Consider the following 26,598-nt stretch of genomic DNA (forward strand, 5'->3'; position numbering starts at 1 on the left):
TTGTCAAAATAAATGTATTGGAGTAAAGTACTAAAGTTGCCTCTGATATGTGGTGGAGTAGCAGTAATATTTACTGGAAATACTCTTGTTAAGTAGAAAATTGATACTTAAGTACAGTAGTTAAGTAATGTATGTTGTACGTTATGTAAAGCTGTTTTTAATGTAACGTTTGGAATAATCACCCCCATCTCATAAATTAAAAAATCCGCTCTTTGAAGATTCCACATATATTTGACTGTGGTTTTCTGTTGTAAATCTCGACTAACAAACCTATATTATCCAAAGACAAAAGTTAATAAGGTGTTTGTTTGAAGCAACACGCCTCTTAATAAAAGAAAAGTAAAATTGTATTCGTATATCTGAGTATTAATTGATTTTTATGCCAACTAAGCCAACCTTGACACCCCCGGCAGAGACATTCAGTTAGTACGGACCTCAACGGGTTGCTCGAGCGATGACGCTTCAGTCCGGTTTATTTTAGCTCCAGTATTTTTCCTGCCCCGCTTTACCTTACATTTTCCCCTCGATATATCATTTATTTTATTCAGGAGCATAAACTAGTCTCAGTATCAGCTGAGCTCGGACATTAATTATCGCGTTTCCCCCTTTACATTTTCGCTCCCGCATGCCGCTTCCCCCGCTGTCTTTTACTGCATATAGCTAGATGTATTTTGTGTCCCTTGTTTCCTCCAGTAACCCATGTCTGTGTGCATCCCGCCTCCCTGCGCTCTCAATAGATGGTGCAAGTCAAAATGTCCAAATCGCCCGTAGACCCACTGTCTGCTGTGGAAACAGGCTCTCAATCGCACTATTTCCAGGTAAATCCACACACCTTTATTCAAACTACTAGCTGTTATCATCTCCGGGTAAAGTGCGGTGGAGAAAAACGGTTAGCTAATGTCTTCTTACTGCTACTTGTTGTTGAAATTGAGGCGTCGCGTTTTGGCATACTTTCTGTTTTTTAACCTCCGCCTTCAGTGAAATTGCAGACTGATGCTTGATCGGTAAAAAAAGACACTTGGACCGATCATGTACGCTTATTATGCCTCTCAGATACCCAAACAGGTTTCCTTACATGTTGCTGTTTCAGATCGCGCATTTCATGGATTCTGTCCTTATATTTGATCATAGATTTAAATCGCATTTCCTGCTTCATCTACACCAGTGCAGGAGAAAAAACAGGCTCATAACTGGACCCGTATGCTGAATTTTATAGGTGTAAAGAAACGTACGTACGTACATAAATAGACCATGACTCTGACTCACCTGTAGCCTGAATCTACAGGGCCTGGCAGCACGCGCACACACGCGCGCACACCCACACACACACACTGCAACATACAGGTTTCTTATTAATTGACTCTGTTACAAGAGGCCTGGGGAAATCTGCCTCCTGATTTACACAGACCGGTATGTGCAGCTATAGATTTATTCAGTCATGAAATATTTGTGATACTGGCACTTGCACTTGTCGCTCTGGTGCAAAGCAGCTTTTACCAGTTTTATCTAAATGTATGCATATATATTGTTAAAATTACAAACAAAAGCCCCTTCTTTCTATCTATCTATCTATGTTATCTTATCATCATCTCCTGTAATTACTCTTTCATCACAGCTGCCCAGGAAGTTGCCTAAACGCAAGAGCCGCTTCAAACGCTCAGATGGCAGCACATCTTCTGACACAACATCCAGCTTCATCAAGCGGCAGGTAAGAAGCCCTTTGAGGCATTTTTTGGCGTCTCTCTCTCCTTACTCACGCATGAATTCTATGCTGGATCTTTCCTTCCTGTTATCAGGATCACAGGGCTGATAATCACACTGATAATGTTGGCCATGTTGGGCTCTGTAGTCTGATTAAAGCTGTAAGGGTATAACGGATGTTTCTCGATTGTTTTGCTGGTATTTGTGCAGCACTTTTATTATTTTTGAAGCATAAGCTATTGACAGAAAAAAGTTCCAAAAACCTTCCTTATGCTGTGTTTTTCATCCTTGTATCCAACACATGATTGATTCTGCCCTGCATCTTCAGCCACATAGCTGCTTCTCATTGTTTCAGTTGTTGTTTTGCCCAGCAGAGAGCAGCAAAATGCTTGAAAGTAGCAGTGCGTTACATCAAAATCCCAGCACAGCCCAGATTTTTTAATTAATGTTTTCAGGTCAAGCACGTGCAGCAGATGCAGATGGAGATTTGGTGTTACTTAAGACGATCTGTAGCTGAAAAAAAGAAGAGAGATTTCTGAGTTCCAGATTCCCCACAGGCTCTCAATGCGTGGCTGTGTGTGAATCATCTGCATCAGCTGATTTGATGGTGTAATAATCACTTTAATATACTTGTTTCTTAAGGTGAATTTGATTTGATTTGGGTGTTAATGTAAAGCAGAGCTGGTTGTAGTTTCACAGAGAGTCCAGCAGAGGGGACAACTTGATCCCCTGATAGAAATTAGGTTGTGAGGAGTCAAGAGGTTTCACCGGGCTACAGCTCATCCCAAACCGCCAGATCCCAGAGGTTCTGAAGTCTCAATACATCAAGGAGGGAGAGCTGGGAACCAGGAGAGATTTGAATAATAAAAGGAGCCTGTACTAATGACAGAAACTCCTACAGGCTGTAACACTGTCTGTAGAATATATCTCGAGTAGTCCTGATTAATTAATCTACAGCTGAAACGATTAGAGGTGAATGGGATAGAATGGATAAGAATAGAATTAGACTTAATTGTTCCCCGAGGTGGAATTAAAACACGCACACACATTGAATAACTTTACTGAGAGCATGAGGGAGTTGGTCCATCAAAAACGTTGATTGTCAGAAGAAATATTAATTATTTTCATATTTAATTAATCATGTTGGGTAACTTTTCAAGTTAAACATTAAACACTTTTTGTTGTATATGATAGTAATTGATCAGGCGATGGGTTTTGGACTTTTGGTTGCACAAATATCAATGAAACTTCAAAGTGGACATAAAGAAAAATTTGAACTTTTTTCACTGTGTGCGACTGTTGTAGATCTTTCAATCCATTGATTAATGGAAAAAGTAATCAGCAGATAAATGGATAATGGACAGTATTGTCAGTTGAAGCCCTATAGTCTTAATAAACCAGAGCCTCAACTTCAACCAATAAGTTGATTTCTAGAGAAAACATTTTTTGTGTAATTTAAAGTGAGACTGTTTAAAGTGGTTCAGCACTCAGATGCTCCTCCAGCCTTACCTGGTCTGGTATTACCAGCAGCTTATCGTGGATAATGTTGGCAGACATCAGATAGATACAGTTTTACTGTATAGCTGACATTTGTGAGACTGTAACATAACGCTTTTTGCATTTTTCATCGTCAGCAAATAGTGAAAAATGCCTGGCTCGAGTTCCCAAACAGCTGGTATCCAAAAGATATTCAGTTCAGTATTATACTACACAGAGAGAAACAGAAAGTAACAGATGTTGGGGAAGCTGGAGCCTGAGCTGATGTTGCTTTTCATAAAAATACCTAAATGATAAATCATTCATCAGAATAGTTACCGAGATGTTTTTCAATCATTAAATAACTCAACTAATTGTTTAATCTTTAAATGCATGTATATTTTTGAAATATTTAATGAGCCACAACTTACATAAATCAACCCCTTGTAAGCGGTAATACAGTGCATTGTGTTTTTGATTCCTTTTTGAGTCATTAATGTTAAATCCTGTCTATTAAATATAAATACCATTCAAGGTTCAAATGAATAGTAAAACTAATATATTATTTCTTTGTTTCAACTTTTCAATTGTGAGGATTTGCTGTTTTTTTTATATATGACAGTAAAGTAAGTTTGAGTTTTTTTTCATTAGCTGAGGGTTGTTAGCTGCAAACAATGCCAGCTTCCCTGCTGCACTCGTAGCTGCATGTGCAGCTGGAGTTTGAGCGCTGTTAACTTGTTTGCCACTCTTAGAACCGCTCGTTTTGTACAAAAGTCTCTACATAAAATCTAATCGAAGCTTTGTGTCGAAAGTCCAAGGAAAAAGTGTGATAAAGCACATATATAGCTAAAAGTGGACAGGGATTCCTCTCTCACATATGTCCTATCCCTACATCACAATCAGAATCAAGTTAATTGCCAAGTAGGTTTACACATACAAGGAATCTGACTTGGTGTTTAGGTGCAAAACAATGAACACAGAAGTAGAATAACAATAAGTAAAAAGCTATTTAACAGTAGTACTCCTGCTGTCAGTGAACTTAAGTATAATAAGATATAAAAAAGCAATATAATACAGAGTATGTACACCAGGTGTAACTAAAGAGATACATATGATCAAACTTATTGTATCCAACATTTAAAACTGGTGCATATTGAAAACATGACCTCAGTGAAATTATATTTTTAGAGTTTAGTAACAGATTGTGTCCATATTTTTTATCTGCCATTATAATTATTTTCTTGATTTCTGTTTCTGAAGCACCAAAATGTAATAAAAAAAACATATAGGACACAAGACGTCCTTACGTTGCTTGTATTAAAAGACGCTTCATCAATTTACTGTAATATGTGATACAAACAAGCAGAAAACCATTACATCTGATTATTTGAATACTTGAGAAATGACTAAAACACTTGATCAATTATCCAAACAGTTCTCTGCTCAACTAATGTAGCTTTAAATCAAATGTAGCTGAAAAGACAGTAGATGAAATGAAATGGAAATCCACTTTAAAATTCAATCATGAGCTTAAAACGACTGCAGGCGTTCTACTCCTTTCTTTCCAGTTGAATCTCATCGCAAACATGACATTCAAACAGTAAGACCTCTGTTTCATGCGTAGTATCGCTGGCGCGAGCGACCGTGGAGCAGCGTAACTCTTAACGGAGAGACGTTAGTGAGGGGAGAAAAAGGGCTGAGCAGACATCTTCTCCAAGAGGGGGACATTAGTTATCCTGATCAGGGGGCTTAATGACAATTTCCAGATTCCCGAGAATATTGCACGGCTTAAAATATTCATGATGCTCATTTTGAAGGCCTCAGGCGATGTGATGTGTGGGTTCATTGTTCACACAAGCTGCACCTTTAGCTTCTTTTCAATCATTACCTTCTCACCACACGCACAACAGGCATCACCTCCATAGCAGATATGACAAAGTGTTTTATGCAGAAGGAGTGAATTTCACACACAGAGCAGATAGTTTCTTGTCTGTGATAGGGGTGGGGTGTCTATGGAGGAGCAGTGGAGTATGACTCATTTCTGCAGCAGGATACAATAAGCAGTATGCTGCCATAAGTGTGGATGTATGTGCTATATGTAGGACAGGAGGCTGTGAGGCAGGAGTGGAAAGCTGCAGCTGTGTGTGTGATAAGAACAGCAGTTTCTTCTGTGTTTCCTCTCTCCTGGTGCATGTTGAATTGATCTTAAATTAACAGGAATGTGATGTAAATCTAGAGAGGTGGTTTGAAGTGACGCAAAAGCTGCGTGGTTGTTGTGTGTGTGTGTGTGTGTGTGTGTGTGTGTTGGGATGGGATGAGGTGGGGTAAGAATAGAAAAGAAGGTGTTGCCGGTGTCTGCTCCAGTGCAGGTCGTCCCTGGTTAGGGGACGGGACACAGTGCAGTGTGTGTGCATTTTACAGCATGTAGTATATAGAGAGGGAGGGACCGTCAGCAACAGCATCACCACATTAACTGAGTAAGTACAAACGACTCCCGACAGTCAGCTTCTTCTTCCTCTCCTGCCGTCTGCCCACACATCTCTTTGTAGCGTTTCAATGGCATTGTTGCCGCTCCTCTCTCTGTTTTCCTTTGTCTTCCTCTTTCACCTTGCCTCCTGTCGTCAACAAACGCTTTTGTTTCTCTCCTGCTTTACTTTTTGATTAGCGTCATCTCATGTGCACTCTTCGCCGCTCCTCGCAGAGCCTCGTGATTGATCAGTTCAACATACAGTATGCCCCGTGTTGACTTTGATATTGATGTAACCACACAGTGATTTATTGCTTTGTGTATCAGCCGGCTCTGTGCATGTGTGTAACTTGCTGACGTTGAATTATCGCCGCACAGTTAATCGAACACTTTTTGAAATTGGATATTTGGCTCCTGGATTTCCAAATCGCTGGAGCTTGCAGTTTTCTTTATTTTTCGCTCTGAGGGAAAGGTGTTTCAGCATCCTGAATAATACATTCTGCTCTTGTGCAGAATCTCCTTCCTGCAAGTAAAGACAGAGGAATGTGATTTTTTAGCAGATTGTTAGCAGATTTTTAGCGTTAGCGTTCCCTGCATTTTGACACCATTTCAACGGAACCCAAAGTGTTTTTAATCAATTCCTACTGTTAATTGATTACATACTTAATCATGTAACTTAACATCTCTACCAACATTTCTAAAGGGGTGCAGTAGATCATTACATCACGTTTTTCCTGCTATCCAGGTACCCATTGTTTTCAGCCGTGGTAATGTTGTGGGATGTTAGTGGGATGGCAATGAGGGGGTTTGGTCCCGACTGAAATATCTCAACAACTATGTCGTAAAATTTTGTGCAGACATTTATGATTCCCCAGGGAATGACTAATAATAACTTTGGTGGTTCTGTAATTGTTCAATCAGTGCTCTCATCAGGTCATACTTTCTTTTTAGTCTAATACTTTGGTTAATGGCCAAATATAGTGCTGCAGAAACAAGTCCTGAAACATGGAAAGGAGTTGGCATTTTTGCACACTGCGCTTGAAGTCAGTGGAGTTTAAAGCTCCTGTGAGGAGTTTTTCATTGGTTATGAAACAGACTGAAATTAATTCTGATTACTCTGTATAACCTACAAAAGCAAACCAGACCATCAGCAATTTTTGATGCCTGAAACTGCTGACGGGAACGCTGCCTTTGTTACATTTGCCAGAAATTTCAAGTGAGCGATACATATGACTGTTAAAGAAAGCAGGATGAGATTTTTTACCACTTAAGCATGTACAGGAGAAAATCAGCAAAGAGATAAGAGGTACAGCTTTGTCCACAGGGGGCGCCAAATCGACACAAACAGAAAGTTCCTCACAGGAGCTTTAAGTAAGATGCCTGAAAGAAGGTCTGCAGGTAACTCAAGCTTAACAGATTTTGACAGATGGTTCTGCCCCTATTTGTAGGTAAAAACACAACTCTTGAATTTTAAAGCTTTTGCGTATTTTAAACTAGGCAGTTACTAGCAAGTGTCTGAATGAGACTATAGAGTTTGTCTGGGACATTAAATGCCATCACACTAAACACAGCAAGTTTAAAACTATGTGGTAATATTGAAGTCTCCTGACACTTTCATTGGCTTTTTAATTTGGGCGATTGCAAAAGTATTGTTCATATGTAAAGATAGACTTGTCAGTATCATACACTTTTGGACACCACAGTGCTTATCTACAATTATTCAAATGAAATCGAACAATTTCTTTGGCTTTTATTGAAGGAACCAGGCGACCTCATACCTGCAGTAGCCCATACCTGCAAAACGTACATTCCCAGCAGCATCAGTTAAGATGTTCTATACCTGCTTAACAATCGTTTGTGTGTTTTGTGTTTTTGTGTTTTTAATCAATTGTGCTTTAGCAGATCTGTTTATCAGATTGTTGAAAATCTTCTGAAAACCTCCGCTCCTCACACCTTTCTGTCGTCAGCATTGTGGTGGCTGCACCTGACATTCCCCAAAACTTTCCTAAGCGACAATGCACCGTTTAGTTTCAATTCAAGCTGCACCTACACAGGGTCCGATCTGATCTATCTAGCTCTTTGTTTTCTTTTTCATAAAATGAAATCTTTAAATGTCAAATTTCAATTACCTTTTGTTGAGTGCCTGTACAGAAGGGAGTAGTGTAGAGATTTACAGAGTTTGACAGTGAGTATTTCCACTTCTTTGGAATTGTTCTGGCCTTTACTTTCAGTAGAAAGACGAGCAGTCTGCACTTGAAATTAAAAGACATAAAACATGAAACGTGTCTCTATGTCAGCTTGATGACTGTCTAACCCTAACCCAAGCAAACAAATGACAACATGTCAACCTAAATAAGTCGTTTGGAAGTAAAGGAAAAACGGTAAACATCAGCTCATTTTAGCTTTTTTTTACTTCAAAAATGTGGAACTAACAGTACATATATATAACTGAAGAGTTTTAGTTCTACACTCACCGGCCACTTCATTAGGTACACCTGTACAATCTAATGCAGTTCAATATAACAGCCATGAATTCTGCTTTTATGAAGTTTAGTTTTTGTTGACTTTTGTTTTGTTGAGAGTCAGAAGTGTGTAAATTCAATGATGTTTATCACTGAGGCTGTAGTTAAAGGTGCTGTTAACTAAATTATGTTGAAGATGTGTCTCTAATTTTTTGTCGTCCCTATTTACATACATGAGGGGGCCAGAGTATTAGAAACACCTCTGAATATAATGCAGCTCAGTACAGCCCCGCCACCAATTATGACTTTGATGCTGAAATATGATTGAATGACCACCTCTATGACAGCTCAGAAAAAAGCCTGTACATTACAGGCAACATAAAAGCAAATCTTCTTGCTTAGCTGGTGTATTGGATTACTTTAGATTTTGAGGTGTTTACAAACATTGATAGAAAACCGATTTAACTTAAATGGGCTTTTATTCAATATGTTCATATTTATGTATATTAACAAAGTAATATGCGTGATGTGAAAGAAATCACTCATAGTGATGAGCCCACAGATAATCACTTAACTCTGCAGCTTTATCGAGGGTTTCTGGCTTTTTCAACTCACTGTTTTGGTTTTTCCACCAACTTTACTGTTATGGTTCACTCTCACTGCTCTCAGCGGGATCATTTTTGGCCAACACAGGCTGCTGTTTTTGGCAGAAACAGCCCCAGTACACCCACTGTACACAACCTGCTCAGCACCAAACAGCAGAGAGACAAAGTTGGCGACTGGCTGGTGAACACATTGGAGCGTTTAGCAGCTAAGAATACTGAGCTCCAAAATGTTCTCAGGAGGTGGTGGAGACCAAAAACAGAGCTAAAATTAGATTTGATATTGGACTGTCTTACTTGTATTCATCAGTTGGACACAGACACGGCTGCAAATATAGTAATATTGCTTTGATGTCTGGTGGATGTGCGCCCACTGGAACTTTACAAGCATTTAATATAGTCAGTGTTTGTTGTACTGTCAACAAATGACGCAAATATCAAGCAGATTGAACTACATCAGAATACATAATAACAGATGTATTTGTTGTCTAGTGTTAATGCTTGTGTTAAAAGACCCCTAAATCAAATAGAATCAATTGGAGTGTTCATATATTTAATTATTTATTGCTTTTAAATGAACATTAATTGGCTTTGTTTTCATTTGTCTCCACAGTTGTTGCCTTAAAGTTACACGTTAGCATAATCACTATGACAAACCAGTTAATTAACATACATTACAAGAGCCACTAGTGAGAAAATTGCTTCATGTCATGCTCATAAGAAATGAGAACCCCTTTTTCAACCACTTAACAATGCATCAGTACAATACTGATCAAATGAATCCCCTGGCGTTCTGTCCCTCGACTGTAGCATGACTTAGCCCTCTTGAGGACTTCACTAGCTGGATGACACACTTCCTTGTTGCCCCCTCCCTGTGGATTTGAGGCCATCAGTGTTGCAGTGTGTGAAGAATAATCACAGAAGCAGAATAGGAAGGAACAGAGTTAAATTTAGCGCCCAGACTGGTTCAGTAGCTGCTAAAAAAGTACAATAAAAAACCATCCTCAGACCAGACAATAAAGATGTGCTCACGTTGTTACACTCTGCAATGCAGCGTAGCTTCACCTGCAAAACACACCGTTTTGTTTTCGGTTACAACACTTGTTTTTAATGTGTGTGTTTGTGTGTGTAGAGGGGGGGACAGGTGGCTAGGACAGAGCGTGTGCAGCAAAGGTCCACAGCCTCATGTCCAAACATTAACCAGCAATCACAGCCCAGGCAGCGCTCTGTGTTCTAACATCATTTAGCAGCTCTCTGACATAACGCCTTTCCCCTGCGCCCACCACCATATTTATACCACTTTTATGTCTGTGTGTGTTTGACTGCGTTCCCAGTGAAGACAGGGAAGCCGATACAGTGAGCAAAATTCATGTCTTTATCAGGCTCTAGCGCCGTCTTCCTAATCAGCCAGGTATGCCTCTCTTTCTCTGACCGTCTCTATCTGTGTGTCTCTGTCTCTCATGGTCACGCTCCCCTTTCCCCCACCTCCCCATCGCCTCCCTCCCTCCCTCCTGCTGTGTTTCCCCCTCTTTTCTTCTATCTGCGATCGTGGATAGATATCTAGGTCTCACTCCACTCCTTCATAGCATTTTATTATGTTCTAATCTCATCTTCCCCTCGAGATAGCCTCGCTTTATCTTGTCGTATAAATCGTTTATACCTCTCCCGTCTCTGCAACCGTTCCTCAGTCACTCTCCGTCCTCGTAAACATCCTTCTCTTTTCAGTATATCTTGTCAACGATATTCAAACCCCCCCAACCTCTGCCTCTGTCTTCTCTTTACATCTTTCCCGGTCTTCCTCACCCTCCTTTTCTCTCTCGGTGCTGCTCTGGCGCTGGTGCAGTGTTGCCTTGCAGAGCTTGTGAGTGCTAGGAATCAGATCTAGTTATCTAACATAGACACATACACACTCACACACACACACACAACAAAAATAAACGAGGAGAGGTGTTCGCTTGCCGTTTCTCTGGGACTTGAAGCGGTACTGTAGATGAATTTATCTTGGATTATGTGTATGTGTTGTGAAGTGCAGAGAAAGCAAAGGTGGTGCTTGTTTGTTTTTTTTTGTCTGGGCACTTTTAAAAAATATTTTGAGCCTGAATTTCCTTTTGTTGTGCTGCTGCTAATTGGTCCTCCAGAGGATTCGTTTGTATATGTTGGCAAGATGGATGACCACGACTAAGTCGCTGCACTCTGGAGGAGAGGGAAACCATAGTGAAAACTGTGTTATGTGCTGTTTCTTTTGGTCTCTTGCTGTTTTGCAAGAGCATGCTTGCTCGTCTGTGTGTATAAATGTATATATGGATGTAATTGTGAAAACTCAAAGTTCTTTCCTCTCTGTCTCATTCGTCACTTCTTTTATTCCCTTTCGTCTCCCGTGTCACCTTTCCTCTCTGGGGTTTGTTTTCTGCTGCAGCGGTTGTCGTTAGTGACAGATTCAGGACTGAGTTCCTTCAGAGGAGCCAAATAGATGCCAAATATAGGATACACACACACACACACACACACACACACACACACAGACACACTGTACCCAATCTGCATCTAGAACACCAGCTTATTCTTCCTCTTTTTCTCTGGAGTAATCAGCATCATAGTTTCTGTTCGAGTTGGTAAAATCATCATTTTAACTGCAACTAAAAAACGTTTCATTATCGGTTAACCTGCCGATTGTGTCCTCAATTTTTTCCTTTTGGCTATAAATCTAAGAAAAGAATGAAAGATAAAAGTCAATTTTCTGTTGAATATATTCCGTCAGCAGTCCAGAACATTTTACATTTTATAGGACAAATAAAGCAGCAAAACTTTGCAGTTATTGCTTCAGGAGAGCTGACTTGCTGAGCATTTAAACAACTAATTGTTTGGCTCGGCAGTAGACGGACATTTAAGGTATTTTAGAAAATAATCACACGCTTATTTAAAGCCCGCAGCAGCACCTATCGAGCCACTCTCACCCTTTCACTTTGTGTAAAATGCCTCTTTGTTTGCTTTATCGCTCGCTTTCAGCGTAATGTGCTCACCATCCCTGGAATGTGTCCTCAAAGAGCTTACAATGAAAAATGATAGCTTGCATATATTTTGCTAATGAGGAGATGTCCTTGGAGAATAAACAGGGGAATAAAGGATGTATATGTGCTGCACTGTGGGGGATGATGGAATGGATTGGGGCCAAGCAGGAGAGAAGAGGAAGCAGTTGCCTCCTTTGTGCTATATTTGGTGTACCAGAGGATGGCTGGTGTGGGAGAGGAAAGCATTGTGTTGTAGATCCACACAGGCTCACACATGAATGTGTTCATGAATACAGACACGTATTTGCATGCACACCTGCACACAAAGACTGCGGAACAGAAAGACAGATGAAAGCAGGAGTACAAGCAGAAACAGCACATCTACATGTCTAACCTCATGATAACATTCCTCTCATCCCGGCTTTGAGAGATGATCACATTGTACAGTATGAAATGAAATGATGCAAGTCCATCTCTGACTCTCTCCTGACAGGGGTCAGCTGATTCGTACACCAGTAGACCGTCGGATTCCGACCTGTCAGCGGAGGAGGACCGCGAGGCGTATCGGCGTGAAGCCGAGCGCCAGGCACAGCTGCAGCTCGACAGAGCTAAGGTACGACACACAGGGATTTACTCTGCTGCAAACTGTAGAGTTGTAACAGTTTTATAACATGTAAAAGGGGAGCCTTGGAGCCATGAGTGGGACTCGACTGTCCCAGAAGAATATTATTATATTTGTTACCAACCACACATCATCAGATCCACCAGAGGCTGAAAGAAAACTCATTTTGTTTTATCAATATTCATTATTAACAAAACAAACTGGGTGCACGGAGCTCACTGAACTCCTCCTGCTTCATGTTTGTGTTCATGTCAAACAGCAGCAGTGAAAAAACAGCTTGTAATGTATCCTGTGCACGCCTGTCTGTCCTCCAGACACGCTGAACACTTCCATGTTTAAATCACAGCATCACTGACAGACTTGTTAAAGATAAACCAGGGTGTGCTTTACACTGACCCCTCCCCTTGTGTACCTGCCAGTTTGTGAAGAATAACAAATTCAGTCAAAGTTTAGTGTTAAATCTACCGTACGTCTAATTTTAAATGACTGCTTTTAGCTTTCATCTAGTAAAGTGAAAACCAGACGTGGGAATTTGTTTTGCAACTCAGTTATACAAGTAAAGCAAGTCCGATCTATACCCAAAGATCCCAGGGGGGTACACTACGAAGCAGGATTTGCTGTTATCGAGGTAACTTCAGGGTTAACGCAGAGTTTTCAGTACTACAAAGGCGGTTCACGTCTTACCTGGGTAGATCACCGTGGTAACTTATGCTGAACACCTAACCTGCTCCGGAGCAGATTATCTTCCAGATATGAGATCAACCTGAACTCATCACCACCTACTGACCAATCAGGTCTCTGTGAGCAGAAAGCGAAAGGGAGGAGGGAGAAAGAGAGACAGGTCAAACACTTCAGCTTTACCGTCTGATTTTTTTATATGAAATATATTCATGAGAGATATTCATCATGCTTTACTGATATACATCTACAACAGAGACTGATAAAAACAATGAAGCCTGAAGTACTTTTGTACGTAAATGATATGAAAGTAAGCCTTAGTGCTGCTTTAAATTGTGCTTTTATATTTATTTTTATTTGCTCCATAGCTTGATGGGACTGAGGCTGAAAGAATACGTCTAAATCTGTCAGTAACGCAACAAAAATTAATCTATGCATCGTATGAATCTATTGTAAACACAAGTGTTGATGATGGAGCAGTTATATTATTAAATTTATGCATTGACACATTATGCGTTTTTTTTTTACTATTTGTCCTTCCTGCATTCAGCAGCTGCAGCTGAGTGTGATTCTAGTTTGGATTCTGTGTAAATTCTTCATATCTTTCTAAGATCATAGTTTGCTCTGAGTTTGTAACATATGCCGATCAGCTGATGGCAGACTTGCCCGTGTTTAGATTAGTCATTTGCTCCAAACAACGCCCCTTTAATGTGAACGTGCTCATAGAAACCCTGGGTTGATTTGTCAAACCAGCGTCGTGTGACCGCTCAGCGTGATATTCTGTGTCAGGTTAAGTGAAGCCAGATCAGGAAAAGAGACCCTGGGTATGTTGAATTGGCTTCCTAGTATAGGCCCCACGTCAAGCCAAGATCTTTAACTTTTTATTTTCTTTAGTCATGAACCAGTCATCCTGAAATTTTAAACAGCTTGAGGTTACAGCTGTCTGCCGGTCAACGATTACAGCTAACGTTATGTAGCATTAATTTTAAATGACAACATTTAAGCTACCAAAATCTTGGGTGCAAAGAATTCCTTCATTACCAGGCTGTGTTGGCTCATTGACTGAAAAGTAGAGTATTTAATGCTACCTCTCAGCTATTATTAGCTTAAGCTGGTCAAAGAACATAAATGGTAACCTCAACTTAGCATAGTCTTAAACCTCATGATGATGTCTCTTTGTGCTCTGTACTATGCCGAGCGTAGGTGAGAACATTCAGCCCCACAATATGCTCCCAAGGCCTGAAAAGCTAACTTAAATCCTGTAAGTCGCTAAAAATGTATGTCAAATTTTTATTTAAGGGTGCTACCAGTGTGTATACCAGAGAGGCAAAAGTATAGTGACAGCTCGATATAGTCATTTTGTGTCATTGTCCAACTGAAATGATCCACCTGAATGGCCACAAACATCAAACCAGGCCTAGAATAGCTTCAACATCTAGAGTTTGTCTCACAGTTTTCCCAGTTCGTCTCCAGATGCTTCACATTTTATCGCCTGTATCCACTTTTTTCATCTTGGCAGTTACTTTTTTACCTAGTTAGGGGTTCTTCACCTTTTTGATAGTGCATCACACCAGACAGCAGATTTAAGGCATTTTTCTGTTTTGTTACTGACGCACACAGCCCCCTACCTATCACTGACAATTGTCTCATTGTCCTTTTGTCACTGTTGCATTTATCGTTGCCACAGTCCAAACCTGTAGCGTTTGCAGTAAAGACCAATGTGAGCTACTGTGGAGCTCTGGATGAGGACTGTCCCGTCCAAGGAGCTGCAGTCAATTTCGATGCCAAAGACTTCCTGCACATCAAAGAAGTGAGTGATTATCCTTTGTCCGTCGTGATGAGCCCCCTCCTTTACATTGAAACAGAGCAGACGTGACACTTTTCTGTTGTTTCTTTGAACGTTACAGAAGTATAACAATGACTGGTGGATCGGACGGTTAGTGAAAGAGGGAGCAGACATCACGTTCATCCCCAGCCCGCTACGACTGGAGGCCATGAGACTCAAACAGGAGCAGAAACAAAGGTCAGTTCATAGTAGCAAAGTTCTCTGAGGGCTCGTTTCAGTAATATAGGTTAGATAATCAAGTGTGCTGTTGCAGGAAAACAGGGGGTAACTCCTCTAGTTTAGGAGACATGGTGACTGGGGGCTGGAGGACCACGCCGCCATCTGCAGGGGAATGTAAGTACTGCAAATCTGTTGTTATTAATGCTGGGAAAAAATACCAATTGTGCCCTCTGCCTTTTCTTTCATTGATTGTTATTTTCTTGTTTTCACAAGCTAAACAGAAGCAAAAACAGGTAGGTTTTTGGCACTTTATGACGCCACAGCATGCTCATAATACTCTGAACTTTAAGGGACATTATCGGTTTATGCAAGTCTTGAAAAGTTGAAAAGCATTAAATTCAGATCCTTAAAAAATGCTACACGGTCTTAAACATATTAACATTATCTTTTAATACCTTGTTGTAATACCTTTCTATTACTTTATCTTAAAATGACTTAAAAGTGAGAGCGGTGTGACAGTGGATTGTGTATGTAGGAGGCTGTGTGCTGATTGTCCAGGAGCTAAAAATCAAATTTTCTTATAGTGGGAATCGATTAATTGAATTTATCATTGACTACTTTGTTAATGTTCTTTCACTTGTTTGGGTCAAGTCAGGTGTTTAATTAAAGTACTAAGAATCATGATCACGTCAGAGTTATTATAGTTTTGACATTTTATTTTATTTAGTCTTTCTGTTTGGTTTTTCATTTCAGTTGAGTTTCAGTTTAGTTTTACGAGTTCATTAGTATTTTTATTTTAAGAAATTGACTAGTTTTAGTTTTTATTTGGTTTTAGTGTTAGTGTTAGTTTTTCAGGTATTATGAGGAAAGCCTTGATTTAAAGAAGCGTGTTACTGTGTCATTGTATTCTAGGTTCTTTTTAATAGGCCAGTGTCTGTCGTCAAACAGAATGCGCAACCAAAACGAAGCTGATTTTACCTGCAATTCTATTTAGCAGGGATGCACCAATACCACTTTTTTCCAGACCAAGTACAAGTACTTACATTTGGGTACTTGCCGATACCGAGTACTGATATGAGGACTCATTACAGTTCTCATAATGGCTTTAAAAACATTATTCATTTTCATCAGGTGTTCCTCACTTCCTGACTGTAACAAAGTGTAATGAAACCGTTGCACTCATTTTAAACATTCAACTTTGTTTTACTGAACAAACAGACATGACACTGCCACACATTTTACTTTTGTGTAACCTATAACACATTCAGTGGGTTTCAGTATAAAAGCTGTGTGTGAGGTCTAAGCCTTTTTCTGAAAGGTGACATTGCTCCTTCTCCGCCTACCTGCTTCACTAACGGGAGGCTGATCAAGTAAAGTGGTATTCGCGTGCGGTACTCGTCGTAGTTTTATGAGTACGAGTACTTAAGCTCCGATACCACCCGATACCCGATACTGGTATCGGTGCATCCCGACTATTTAGTTTTAGTTTGTGTTGCACTGTTCATTGTAGTTTTTATTTAGTTTTATTTTTTGTATTTTTAGTTGTTAACGAAATTATTTTTTCACTGCTAGTTTTATGGTCTTAGTTTTAACTATAATAACCCTGGATCACATACAGCTGGAAAACACTCAAAAGCAATATCAATGTCATCAAATCCATGCACTTAAAAACAGTTGCAGCTCTGTAAGCTTGTTTAAGTCTCTTATTTTAATTTGCTGCAAAAGTGCTGATGATGTGTTTTTGCTTTTCACTACAGACAAACTAGCACCCAAAATTACTTACCCCTGTCCCTCTCCTTCCTCTCCCCTTGTCATCCCCTGTTTCTGCCAGGAACACGTCCCTCCCTACGACGTGGTGCCCTCTATGAGGCCGGTGGTTCTCGTGGGACCATCGTTGAAGGGCTACGAGGTCAGCCTCTCCCTGTTTCACCTGCAGCAGACAGAGAAAGCAGCAGCTCACACTGCACTCCTTTCTCTGTTTACACTGTTTTCTGCACTGCTGCATGCGTGTGTTTAAATCAGAAAGAAACTTTATTGAAAGTGTGTTGCCACTAAGCACCCGAGTCTGCTTCTTATTCAGGTATTTATGGATACATTTGACATCTTTGTTTCCTTTCATGTTCCCATCCAGGTGACGGATATGATGCAGAAAGCTCTTTTTGACTTCCTGAAACACAGATTTGAGGGAAGGTCGGTAAAATGGTCAGATTACATAATGAATCTCTGTAGCTGTTAAAAGAAAGGCCTTTGATAAATCTGATCAGAAACGTTTCCTCTCTGTGTTTGCAGAATCTCAATCACACGTGTAACTGCCGACCTGTCCCTGGCCAAGAGATCTGTCCTCAACAAAAGACCCATCATGGAGAGATCCAACACCCGCTCCAGTTTAGGTAAACAAGCTGAAGTTAGCAAGAAATATTTTGGTATAGAAAAAAAGAACTGAGTTTAAACTTGAGTGTGTCTTTTCTGTGCAGCGGAGGTTCAGAGTGAGATCGAGAGGATATTTGAGCTCGCCAAAACCCTGCAGCTGGTGATCCTGGACGCAGACACCATCAACCATCCCGCACAGCTAGCCAAAACCTCCCTCGCACCCATCATTGTCTATGTTAAAGTTTCCTCACCAAAGGTACGTCGGCAGGTTGCCTCACTCATAAATGTTGGATACAGGCTGCAACATGACCTTCATGCTTATCTTTCCCTTCCTGACTCCAGGTGCTCCAGAGGCTGGTCAAATCCAGAGGGAAGTCTCAGAGCAAGCACCTGAACGTGCAGATGATGGCTGCAGACAAACTCTCTCAGTGCCCCCCTGTGAGTGGAGGAAGCGGGTTCATTCCTTTCTTATGCTCTAATATTTTATATGAACAGGTCAAATTTACCAGCAGAACATTTGGTGGTGATGCATTTTATCTAGGGATGCAATGTCTGTGACCATTTTGGTCTGGACTGAAATATCTTTGTAACTGTTAGATACCTAATATTGATGTTATTCAGACACTCATGAGGCCCAAAGGATAAACCCCTCAGACTTTGCTGATGCCCTGACTTTTTCTCTAACACCACCACAAGGTTGACCATTTTATTCTTTATTAAAATAACTCAACAACAATTGGATGGACTGCCATTTTATCCCCTGACCTTTTGGCTAGCACCGCCATCAGGTCAAATTTACAGTTCTCCAATACTTATAGATTGAAGATTTAAAGAGCTGTACCTGTACCTTGGGCTGTACAGTGGTTAGCGCTGTCGCCTCACAGCTAAAAGGTTCCTAGTTTGAACCCCGGTTTGGACGTAGTGGGCCTTTCTGTGTTGAGTTTGCATGTCACTCCGGGTACTCTAGCTTCCTCCCACAGTCCAAAGACATGCTCGTTAGGTTAATCGGTGACTACAAAATTGCCTATAGTTGTGAATGTGAGCGTAAAAGGTTGTCTGTCTCTATGTGTCAGCCCTGTGTACCCCGTCTCTCGCCCAATGATAGCCGGGATAGGCTCCAGCCCTCCCCAGCGACCAGTGGCGGCTGGTGAAAAATATTCTAGGTGGGGCTGTGCTGTGCCATTCTGAGTTTTTAACAACCATCCCACTACGACAATTTAAAAAAGTAAACACGGGAAGCAAAATAGTGCATTTACATGGCTACATCCAGCTAGCCAAGCCTTTCTGGTGTACCAGTTGCAAGAAAATCCTCTGGTGTAGGTTTTACCTTTTTCATTCCCTTGTTGGTTAATTTTAATATCTGGCTGATCCGGTCCAGTTTCTTTAATCCGTAATTTTTCTCTTAAACTTCTCCTCTCGAACAGATTTTGAAGAAGAGAGCGTACAGAGTTGTTTGCGGTGTCAGCGTCCATCATTGTCATTTCCATCACTCATAGACTGATCAGACTTCAACCACCGAGACTAACCGAATGGCGATTTCAGAATCGGCTTTCGGGGATTATTTTCTACGATGCTGATTGGCCAAATTCACGTTGATATGCACGTATCTTGCCCCAGCAACAGTCCCTGATTAGCTACTCGTCTCTGCTTTAGGGGCGCTGGAAAAAGCGCCCCTAAAGCAGAGACGAGTAGCCTAACGCTTGTTTCCCACATTTCCAATGAACATTAATTAATGTATATATTTTTTGTATAAATACATATATATATTACATATTTAAATAAGTCATTTTGTTAATATGAGGTTTTTTTTAATAAAATAAATAAAAATAAAAACACACTCTCCACTAGGGAGGGCGGCATGTTAGCATGATGCTATTCACACTTAGATCGAAGTCAACTAATCAATCAACCACTTAATTTTTTTTTCTCTATAGCATTCGGACTACTAGTCTTTTTCTAATCATAGAAACAAGGTGTTTGAACAGCAGTCGGTGGCCACAACAGCTCTGCACTGAAGTCGACTCATGTTGTATTTGACTGTCAGTAAGGGAAGGGAATAATTGCTCAAAGAAGGGAGAGGACACCTCTCATGCAGCCCAGTTCAACACCACATTACAGTAAAATTGTGTCCTTTCAGACATTGTCAACAAAAACTGGAGCTATGAGCTGAGATTTATGAGCTGCGTCAGAGTTCCTTTTAAGGAGGTAGATGAGATGTATATGCAGTATATACACACACACAGACTGTATATCCGCTGGAGGCTCAGGGAGACCAATGATATCACCCTGTCCAGCTGGTCAGATAGTGTTTGATATTATTGTCCTTTTTCTACACACATATTAAATATTAATTGATTTCATGCTTGTTGTTGTTGTTTGTTGTTTTTTGACTTGCAGGATATGTTTGATGTCATTTTGGATGAGAACCAGCTGGAAGACGCATGTGAGCATTTGGCTGAATATCTGGAGGTCTACTGGCGTGCCACTCACCTCCCAGGCAACACCCCACTTAACCCCTTATTGGAGCAGAGTCTGATGACCCCGCCTTCTGCCATCTCTAGCCTACAGGTGAGTCTGTCCTCGTCCCTTTAAAAACACAAGAGAGCATGGAAATACAGTTTTTATCTTGTCTTCAGACTCTTAAGTAGGAATCCTGTTTTGAACATGTTGTATGTTGTCACTGTCTTTTACCGGCTCTTCCCATCTCAGATTCTCACTCCTTTTGTTTTTGTTTGTTTCCAGTTGTCTTGTCTGTCCTCTCACTCATTCATGCTTAACATTTTTGCAGTTTTCTGAAACACAGGAATTAATTGAATGATCGCTTACAAAACTCGGTGAGTAGTAGGGTTTATATAAAAATATATATGCTGTATATTTGCACTCTAAACCCCAACAATCCCCCCCTCACACACCTCTCTACACCTGAACACGACACAGCGGCTGAGACAGTGAATGAAGAGCACTTTATTCATTCAGATCTCACCACAGAAAAGATGTTTTTCTTTCATTGCATCCTGCCTCCTTTTCCTTACGTTGACGGTCTCAGGTGAATCACTGCTCCGCAAGCTTTCTGGGAAAAAAAATTCACAAAGCGGCTTTACTTTCATACCACCACTATAAATGTCATGTTTGAAAATGAATGAAATGTCAAAATCTGACCATCTATTGTCAGTTTATTCTGAGCATGCTTTGTGAATGTATCGCCCCCCTCTCACAGCAGCACACAAAGCTGTCTTGAATAACGACTCAAATTAAAGACACGATCGGTGTCTAAATAATGTATTCACCTGATTTTAATGCATATTTCACCCAACAGTAAACTAAAACATCTGTATATTAACATTTCATGTCCAAGAGTAACCTCCTGATCATCCATTCAACTGTTCCACTGACATTTCTTTTGTTGGGTGTCTGTAGTATTAATCTGTAAACACACAGACGAAACACTGTCAGCACGTAACCAAAAAGGACTTTGATAAGACTCATCACCCCCCTACATACTTTACATGTTGTTCTGTCTCTGGTTCTGGTTCATCCTGGTACTTACATGCAGCTTATTGTGACTCTTTAGAATAAAACTGTCACAGTTTTCCATATTTTTTGAAACGTTTATTTTAAAATAATTTCTTTGGAAAGTGAACCTTCAGTTTTGGCTCCTTTTGTTGCTCTTTTAGTGGCTTTGAACAACATAAATGGAGACAAGACAAATCAAATCAAATTTTATTTGTATAGCGCCAAATTATAACCAAAGTTATCTCAAGACACTTTACAGAAAGAGCAGGTCTGGACCGTACTCTTTGTAAATATAAACATATAAATACTTCTCTATTGACCTCCTCTGCAGATATAAGCTGTACGCCTCCTACAGCTGTAATGATGAGCAGATTAATTGATTGTCAGCAACATTCACAGTCGCCACAGAATTCATTTCCTCTAGCGCCTCCTTCAGGTAGACATTTCCATTAAAGTGATAATCTCAAAGATGTCTGTTAAGTCACTATCTATCGCTGAATGAGGTAACACAATGGTGATTGAGCCTATGGCCCACTGATGAAAGCCTTTGCAGTATATAGTATTATTATGGGCTGGGTGTCTGTGCGGAAAAAATCACATGCAGCGCCCAGTTAGTGACGCGTTTTCCATCACCCAGCAGTGGTTGGTCTGCCAGAGAGGGTAGGCGGATCTAACTCAATGTAAAGCGGCTGTTTTTCCGGTCTCTGCAAGTGTTGAAGATCGTTGACTACAGAAACAACTTCAAAAATAAGTGAAACTCCAAAGAAAAAGAAACACATTCGAAGCTCAGATGAAGGCAAACAGTCTAAAAAGGAAAGCGACTGTCAGCGAGTTACAACCGGAGCCTTTTCCACGTGCTACATTGTTACAGAAAGAGAAACCGTTTTCTTGTGATTTTCTTGGTATTAACGGGTCTTACCTTTGCCAAAAATTTCAACATCATGATGCAGATTAGTAAGAAGTAAAAATTCAAGCTTTGTCAGGTCTGTCATCAATAGGAGAAGAAAACGTTTAAAATGCTGGTTTGTTGAACGGAGGTCGGATCGATCTGATGCATTCGAGGAAGTCACAGCATCAAGGGAATTAATCTCAAGTTAAATTTTAGATCAAGCCGCTGAACTTACAAGCAGATGTCTGTTTATAGATATTAATAAGAAGCTAAATCGTCGTCAGATCACACTGATGGGAGCCGGGATGACAGCACGACGGATTACATTCCGCAGCCTGCTGATACGTGATTGGTCAATATTACTTGGACTATAAATGTAGTTCAAACGTAACCAAAACACTTGCCTTCCCGGAAGTCCACGTCCCTGCGTACGGATTCTACTATGTAGAATCTGTAAATAGAGATTACAACGGAGCCAACAGTGGACGTCACACCTGCAACACTGTCTGGATATCTGGGGAGTGTGCTCCCACAATTACCGTTTATCACCATCAGTGCTGCCAAAGAGAACGAAACTGAGATCTTCGAGATTACCACTTTAAGTAGTAAAATGTCTCAACAATAATAGCTGGATGAACAAGTTATTCAAATGTGTCATCAAACACCACCACAATCTTATCTCATTTATGTCAGTATAGTACTGTATATAAAATGGATCAAATATCACAATAGCTTATCATTAACTAGATGTACTGTACCTACCTTACAGATATGGAATCACAGGCAAACGGATTTTAAATTGTTGACAAAACATTTATTAGCACAGCTAAAAAAAACACAGCATTTATGATGCCAATTAGCAGCATTTTCAAGCTATAAATCAGATTCTACAATCAGCACCTTTTTATTATCAATGTTTCAAAACATTGATAATAAAATTAAAGGAAGGCGTGATTCCTATTGTGTGGTATTATCTCTTACATGTGCTAATTGTCAGATCTGATATGTATTATGTAACCAGCAGGCTGCTAAATTAGCACCATGAGTGTTACCTTCTCAAACAACACTGACATGCTCGTATGTAGGTTGAAAGGTGTTGCTGTCATTGTTCTTTCAGTTGTACTGGGTGTAAAGAGATTCCTTTCTTAACCAGTGTCACTGTAAATATTGTAAGAATGAATGAAAGAATGAAATGCATGTGTGCACATTACTACACTGCAGCTCATTCTTAACAAACAGCCTGTAAGACACACACCTCATTTTACTACTAAAGTCTGCTGTAATCTTGTAACAGCTTCAGCTGAACTTTGAATCACATAAGGACATTTGTGGACTTCACGCGTGTCATACACTGCAAACACTATAAGAAAGGGATTTCTGTGCTGCCAGTGTGCACAGGAAGAAGAATATCAGCAACTGTTTTAATGCACTCACGAGCATGTGAGTGTCGTGTTATGATAGATTTCCCTTCAAAGTCCTTCTTGATGTCGTGTTTGCATTTTTTTGTTCTGTGTGTTTGCTCTATATGAAAACTGTCTGTGCGTTTAGAAAGTAAGTTACCACAAAGTGTGAAGCTTCTTTGAGAAGTCGTCCTTGTTTCCAGAGCGTTCCTTTCACTCTCTCTGTTTTACTTCCTCCTTGACAACTCAAATCCTCCAGAACCAGAACAAGAACCAGCCGCAGCCTCGCGAGGCGGTCGGCCTGGAGGGTGACGAGGAGGAGGAGGAGGCAGGCGAGGAGGCCCACTCCCCCTTGGAGCAGGACAGTCTTATGCCTTCTGACGAGGCCAGCGACTCCCTGTCTCGCGGCCGGAGGGGGAGCCCGTGCCACAGGGGGGGTGAGGAGGACGAGGAGGAGGAGGAAGAAGAAGAAGAAGAAGAAGAAGAGGAGGAGGAGGAAGAGGAGGAGGATGAGTATGCCTCCCCCGTCCATGCTCGCACATACAGGGACATGTACCCCCCTCACCGCGGGCACACAGGCAGCGCCCACAGTGCCAACGGGCACGAGTCACAGGACAGGCTGCTCCAACGCGAAGCTCAGCAAGGTCACAACCAGAGGAACAACCGCCAGCGCAGCCGCCCCTGGCCCCGAGACACCTACTGAGGAAGAAGAGCCCTCCTCCCCCGGCCTCCAGATCAGCACGGAGATCACCCCCAGCCCTCCAACCGATGTCGTATGTTCACACTTTAGAGATCAAAATATTGCCCCAAAATCTGCTCCAGACTTTAATCAGACATAAACAGAAACAGCTGCCCAGTTTATAAAGTAGACAACTTTATTTAAAAGTATTTTTAAAGTATTTTCAGTCACACACTTCTAAAGTCGCAGATATCTAAACCGAGGTATTAAACGACCTCTCCAGGGTCATGTCAGTCAGATAGAAGTCAACAGGGCTACTGGAAAGGTTTCAGGCTACCAGCTGTACGAAACTCAAACTGCTTTGCCTAAAGTCTCTCTATTGTAGGATGTCTCATATACTGGCCTTAAACTTCCTTAAAAGACTTTTAACTATCTTTACTATTGCATGTATGAGTATAATTATTTTAAGACTATTTGCACATTAACGTCAGAACAGGAACTGAATGATCTTAACTGATAAACTAACGTAGGAATGTCTACTGTTGAATCCATTTATGGGAAATAGTGATGCATTTGATTACAATGTAAATACTGAATGGGCACCTGGTTTTGTTTCATTGCTACTATATTTGTTTGATTTTGATGATATGGACTTGTTTGTTGTTTCAGAGAAAATGTTCGCCATCCATCAGTCAGTTTGTACTCTGAGACGGCGAGTGGCAGGGGAGACAGACACAGTCAGACTGCATCTCTGAATGTTTATGAAGTTAAGTAGAGCCCGACTGATATATGAGAAGGCCGATATTATCGTCCGATCTTGGCCTTTTACAAATACATAAATAGGCTCTGTAGTACAACTTCTTTACAGAACATATAAAGTAGAAAACAATGCTTTGGGTTAATAAGAAATGTCATCACATGGTTTGTCCAGCAGAGTGCGATCAGACGCTATAGTTTGTTAGTTTGTTTTATATAATAGTGATTTGTTTTAGAAAGCAGCCCTTCACTTTATCATATCGCTGCAACAAACGGGAAACAATCCACCAAGAACATATCTATTTGCGTTCCAGTGCAAAAATATCGGCTGCTATATCGGTAAATATCAGTATCAGCCTATATTGGTCGGGCTCTATATGTCAGTACAAAGCTGCAGTACTGTACAGTGTGTTCTGGGCTTCGCTTGTCTCTGCTGTTGCACAATCACCTCTAAAATAAAAATAAAAACGGGCACACAGAATGTAAACACAACTGAGAAAGGGAATGTTATCTTGAAAAGGATGAATTATTTGCCAAACTGCTTGTTTACATCGAATCATTCACATATATATCAAGCACATGCTGCACAGCTGCAGCTCCTCTTCAGATCCAGGCTTCAGAGAATGTAAGCTCGCATGCCTTTTGCACCTCCAAGCACCACCCGGTGTCTCCAAACCCCCCCACCCCAACCGATCACCCTGTAATTTCGATTGTAGCACGTTATTGATTGTAGCATCCACGGTTTATAATCTCCCCCCTTCGTACGTCTTTGCCAAACATTGCATTAACAGTGGTGTACTGCAGGTTTACAGTTAAGGCAGATCCTCAGGTGTACACACTCATCGCGCTCCACCAAAACGAATGTGTCGTGCTCCTGAAGAAGGACTCGTAGCACCCGTTGACACGATTCATTCATTCTGTTCCTGCACCATTATTAGTCCGTGAGCCGATGATTTGAGTTTGGACGCGATGCCGACGGAGTATCGATAACCGTTAACAAGTTTTTAGGAGTTTACTGCTTCCATGTCTCACAGGTATCTCCCTATCTAGTGTTCTGTATATTTTGAAGAGAAAAAAAAAATCAGCATGATTGAGATAAAAAACAAAAGAAAAAAAATCTATGCAAGTGTTGCATGAAAATCTGATTGTTTCTTTTTACGGTTAAGTATTTTAGTAATGCATCAATTCTGATTCTCCTCGTTGTATTGTAGTGATAGTCATGTCTTTGGGGCTACTCACTCCTCACACCACTAACCACACTATTACTAAAGATCACTTTATTTATCCATTTAGAATGGGGACATTTTTTCCACAGTATTGGTTTGGACACTCGTTGACGCACTTTTAAAAGTCACCTGCTAAAAAATCTTTTCAGCCCCTGATCAAGATTTTTTAATTTGTAACAAAAAAGGAATGAGTGAATTATTAACGCCCTGCATGTCTTAGTTCACCAATTAGCTATTTTCATTATATTTTGGCAGAGTATGATTTTCAAAGCGGACCAATTTAGCAACTGATAAAGCAGTTGAGGTTTTTCAATTTATGAAGCACAATTTTTACAAGAGTTATAATTTAGTTTCCTCTGTCTTATTCTGTATGCAATACTAAGCCGAACATTGAAAAACTTTAAACGCCTTAGACCATCTGGACTTCCTCTTTTTTGTGTGAGTAGAGAATTAAAAAACAAAAAAATTGCACTACTTTTTTTTGGGATGGTTGCTTTGTAATGCAATAACTGCACTAAATATAACCGTGTATCCACCAGACTACCACAGCGTGCTAGCGTGACCCAACACGCCTCTTCCCTCTATTTATCAAAAGAGACAGCAAATGTGTAAAAAGTGAGACATTTCCTGCCTGATGCTGTATAGAATGCTTTCTATTTGAAAATAGATTTACAATGCTAAGTCAAATATGATTAAAACAAAATAAACATGACATTTTATGTACTTTTAATTGTGTGGCTCGTT

At 40.5% G+C, this 26,598-nt stretch overlaps 1 protein-coding gene across 1 annotated transcript; it reads left to right on the plus strand.

The window, feature by feature from the left end:
- Positions 1-487: 487 nt before the first annotated feature.
- On the plus strand, positions 488-26,584 carry cacnb3a (calcium channel, voltage-dependent, beta 3a). The gene is made up of 14 exons (XM_069660389.1): positions 488-818; positions 1,616-1,708; positions 12,210-12,329; positions 14,704-14,826; positions 14,924-15,039; positions 15,116-15,195; positions 15,295-15,314; positions 16,853-16,930; positions 17,153-17,211; positions 17,311-17,411; positions 17,496-17,647; positions 17,734-17,829; positions 19,789-19,959; positions 23,453-26,584. Exons 1-14 carry the CDS (start codon positions 738-740, stop codon positions 23,894-23,896), a joined length of 1,734 nt encoding a protein of 577 aa, XP_069516490.1. The 5' UTR covers positions 488-737; the 3' UTR covers positions 23,897-26,584.
- The last annotated feature ends 14 nt before the right edge of the window (positions 26,585-26,598 follow it).

This window comes from Semicossyphus pulcher, unplaced genomic scaffold, assembly GCF_022749685.1.
Source record: "Semicossyphus pulcher isolate SPU_LCO1_2020_fin unplaced genomic scaffold, fSemPul1.0.p SCAF_13, whole genome shotgun sequence".
NCBI lineage: Eukaryota > Metazoa > Chordata > Actinopteri > Labriformes > Labridae > Semicossyphus > Semicossyphus pulcher.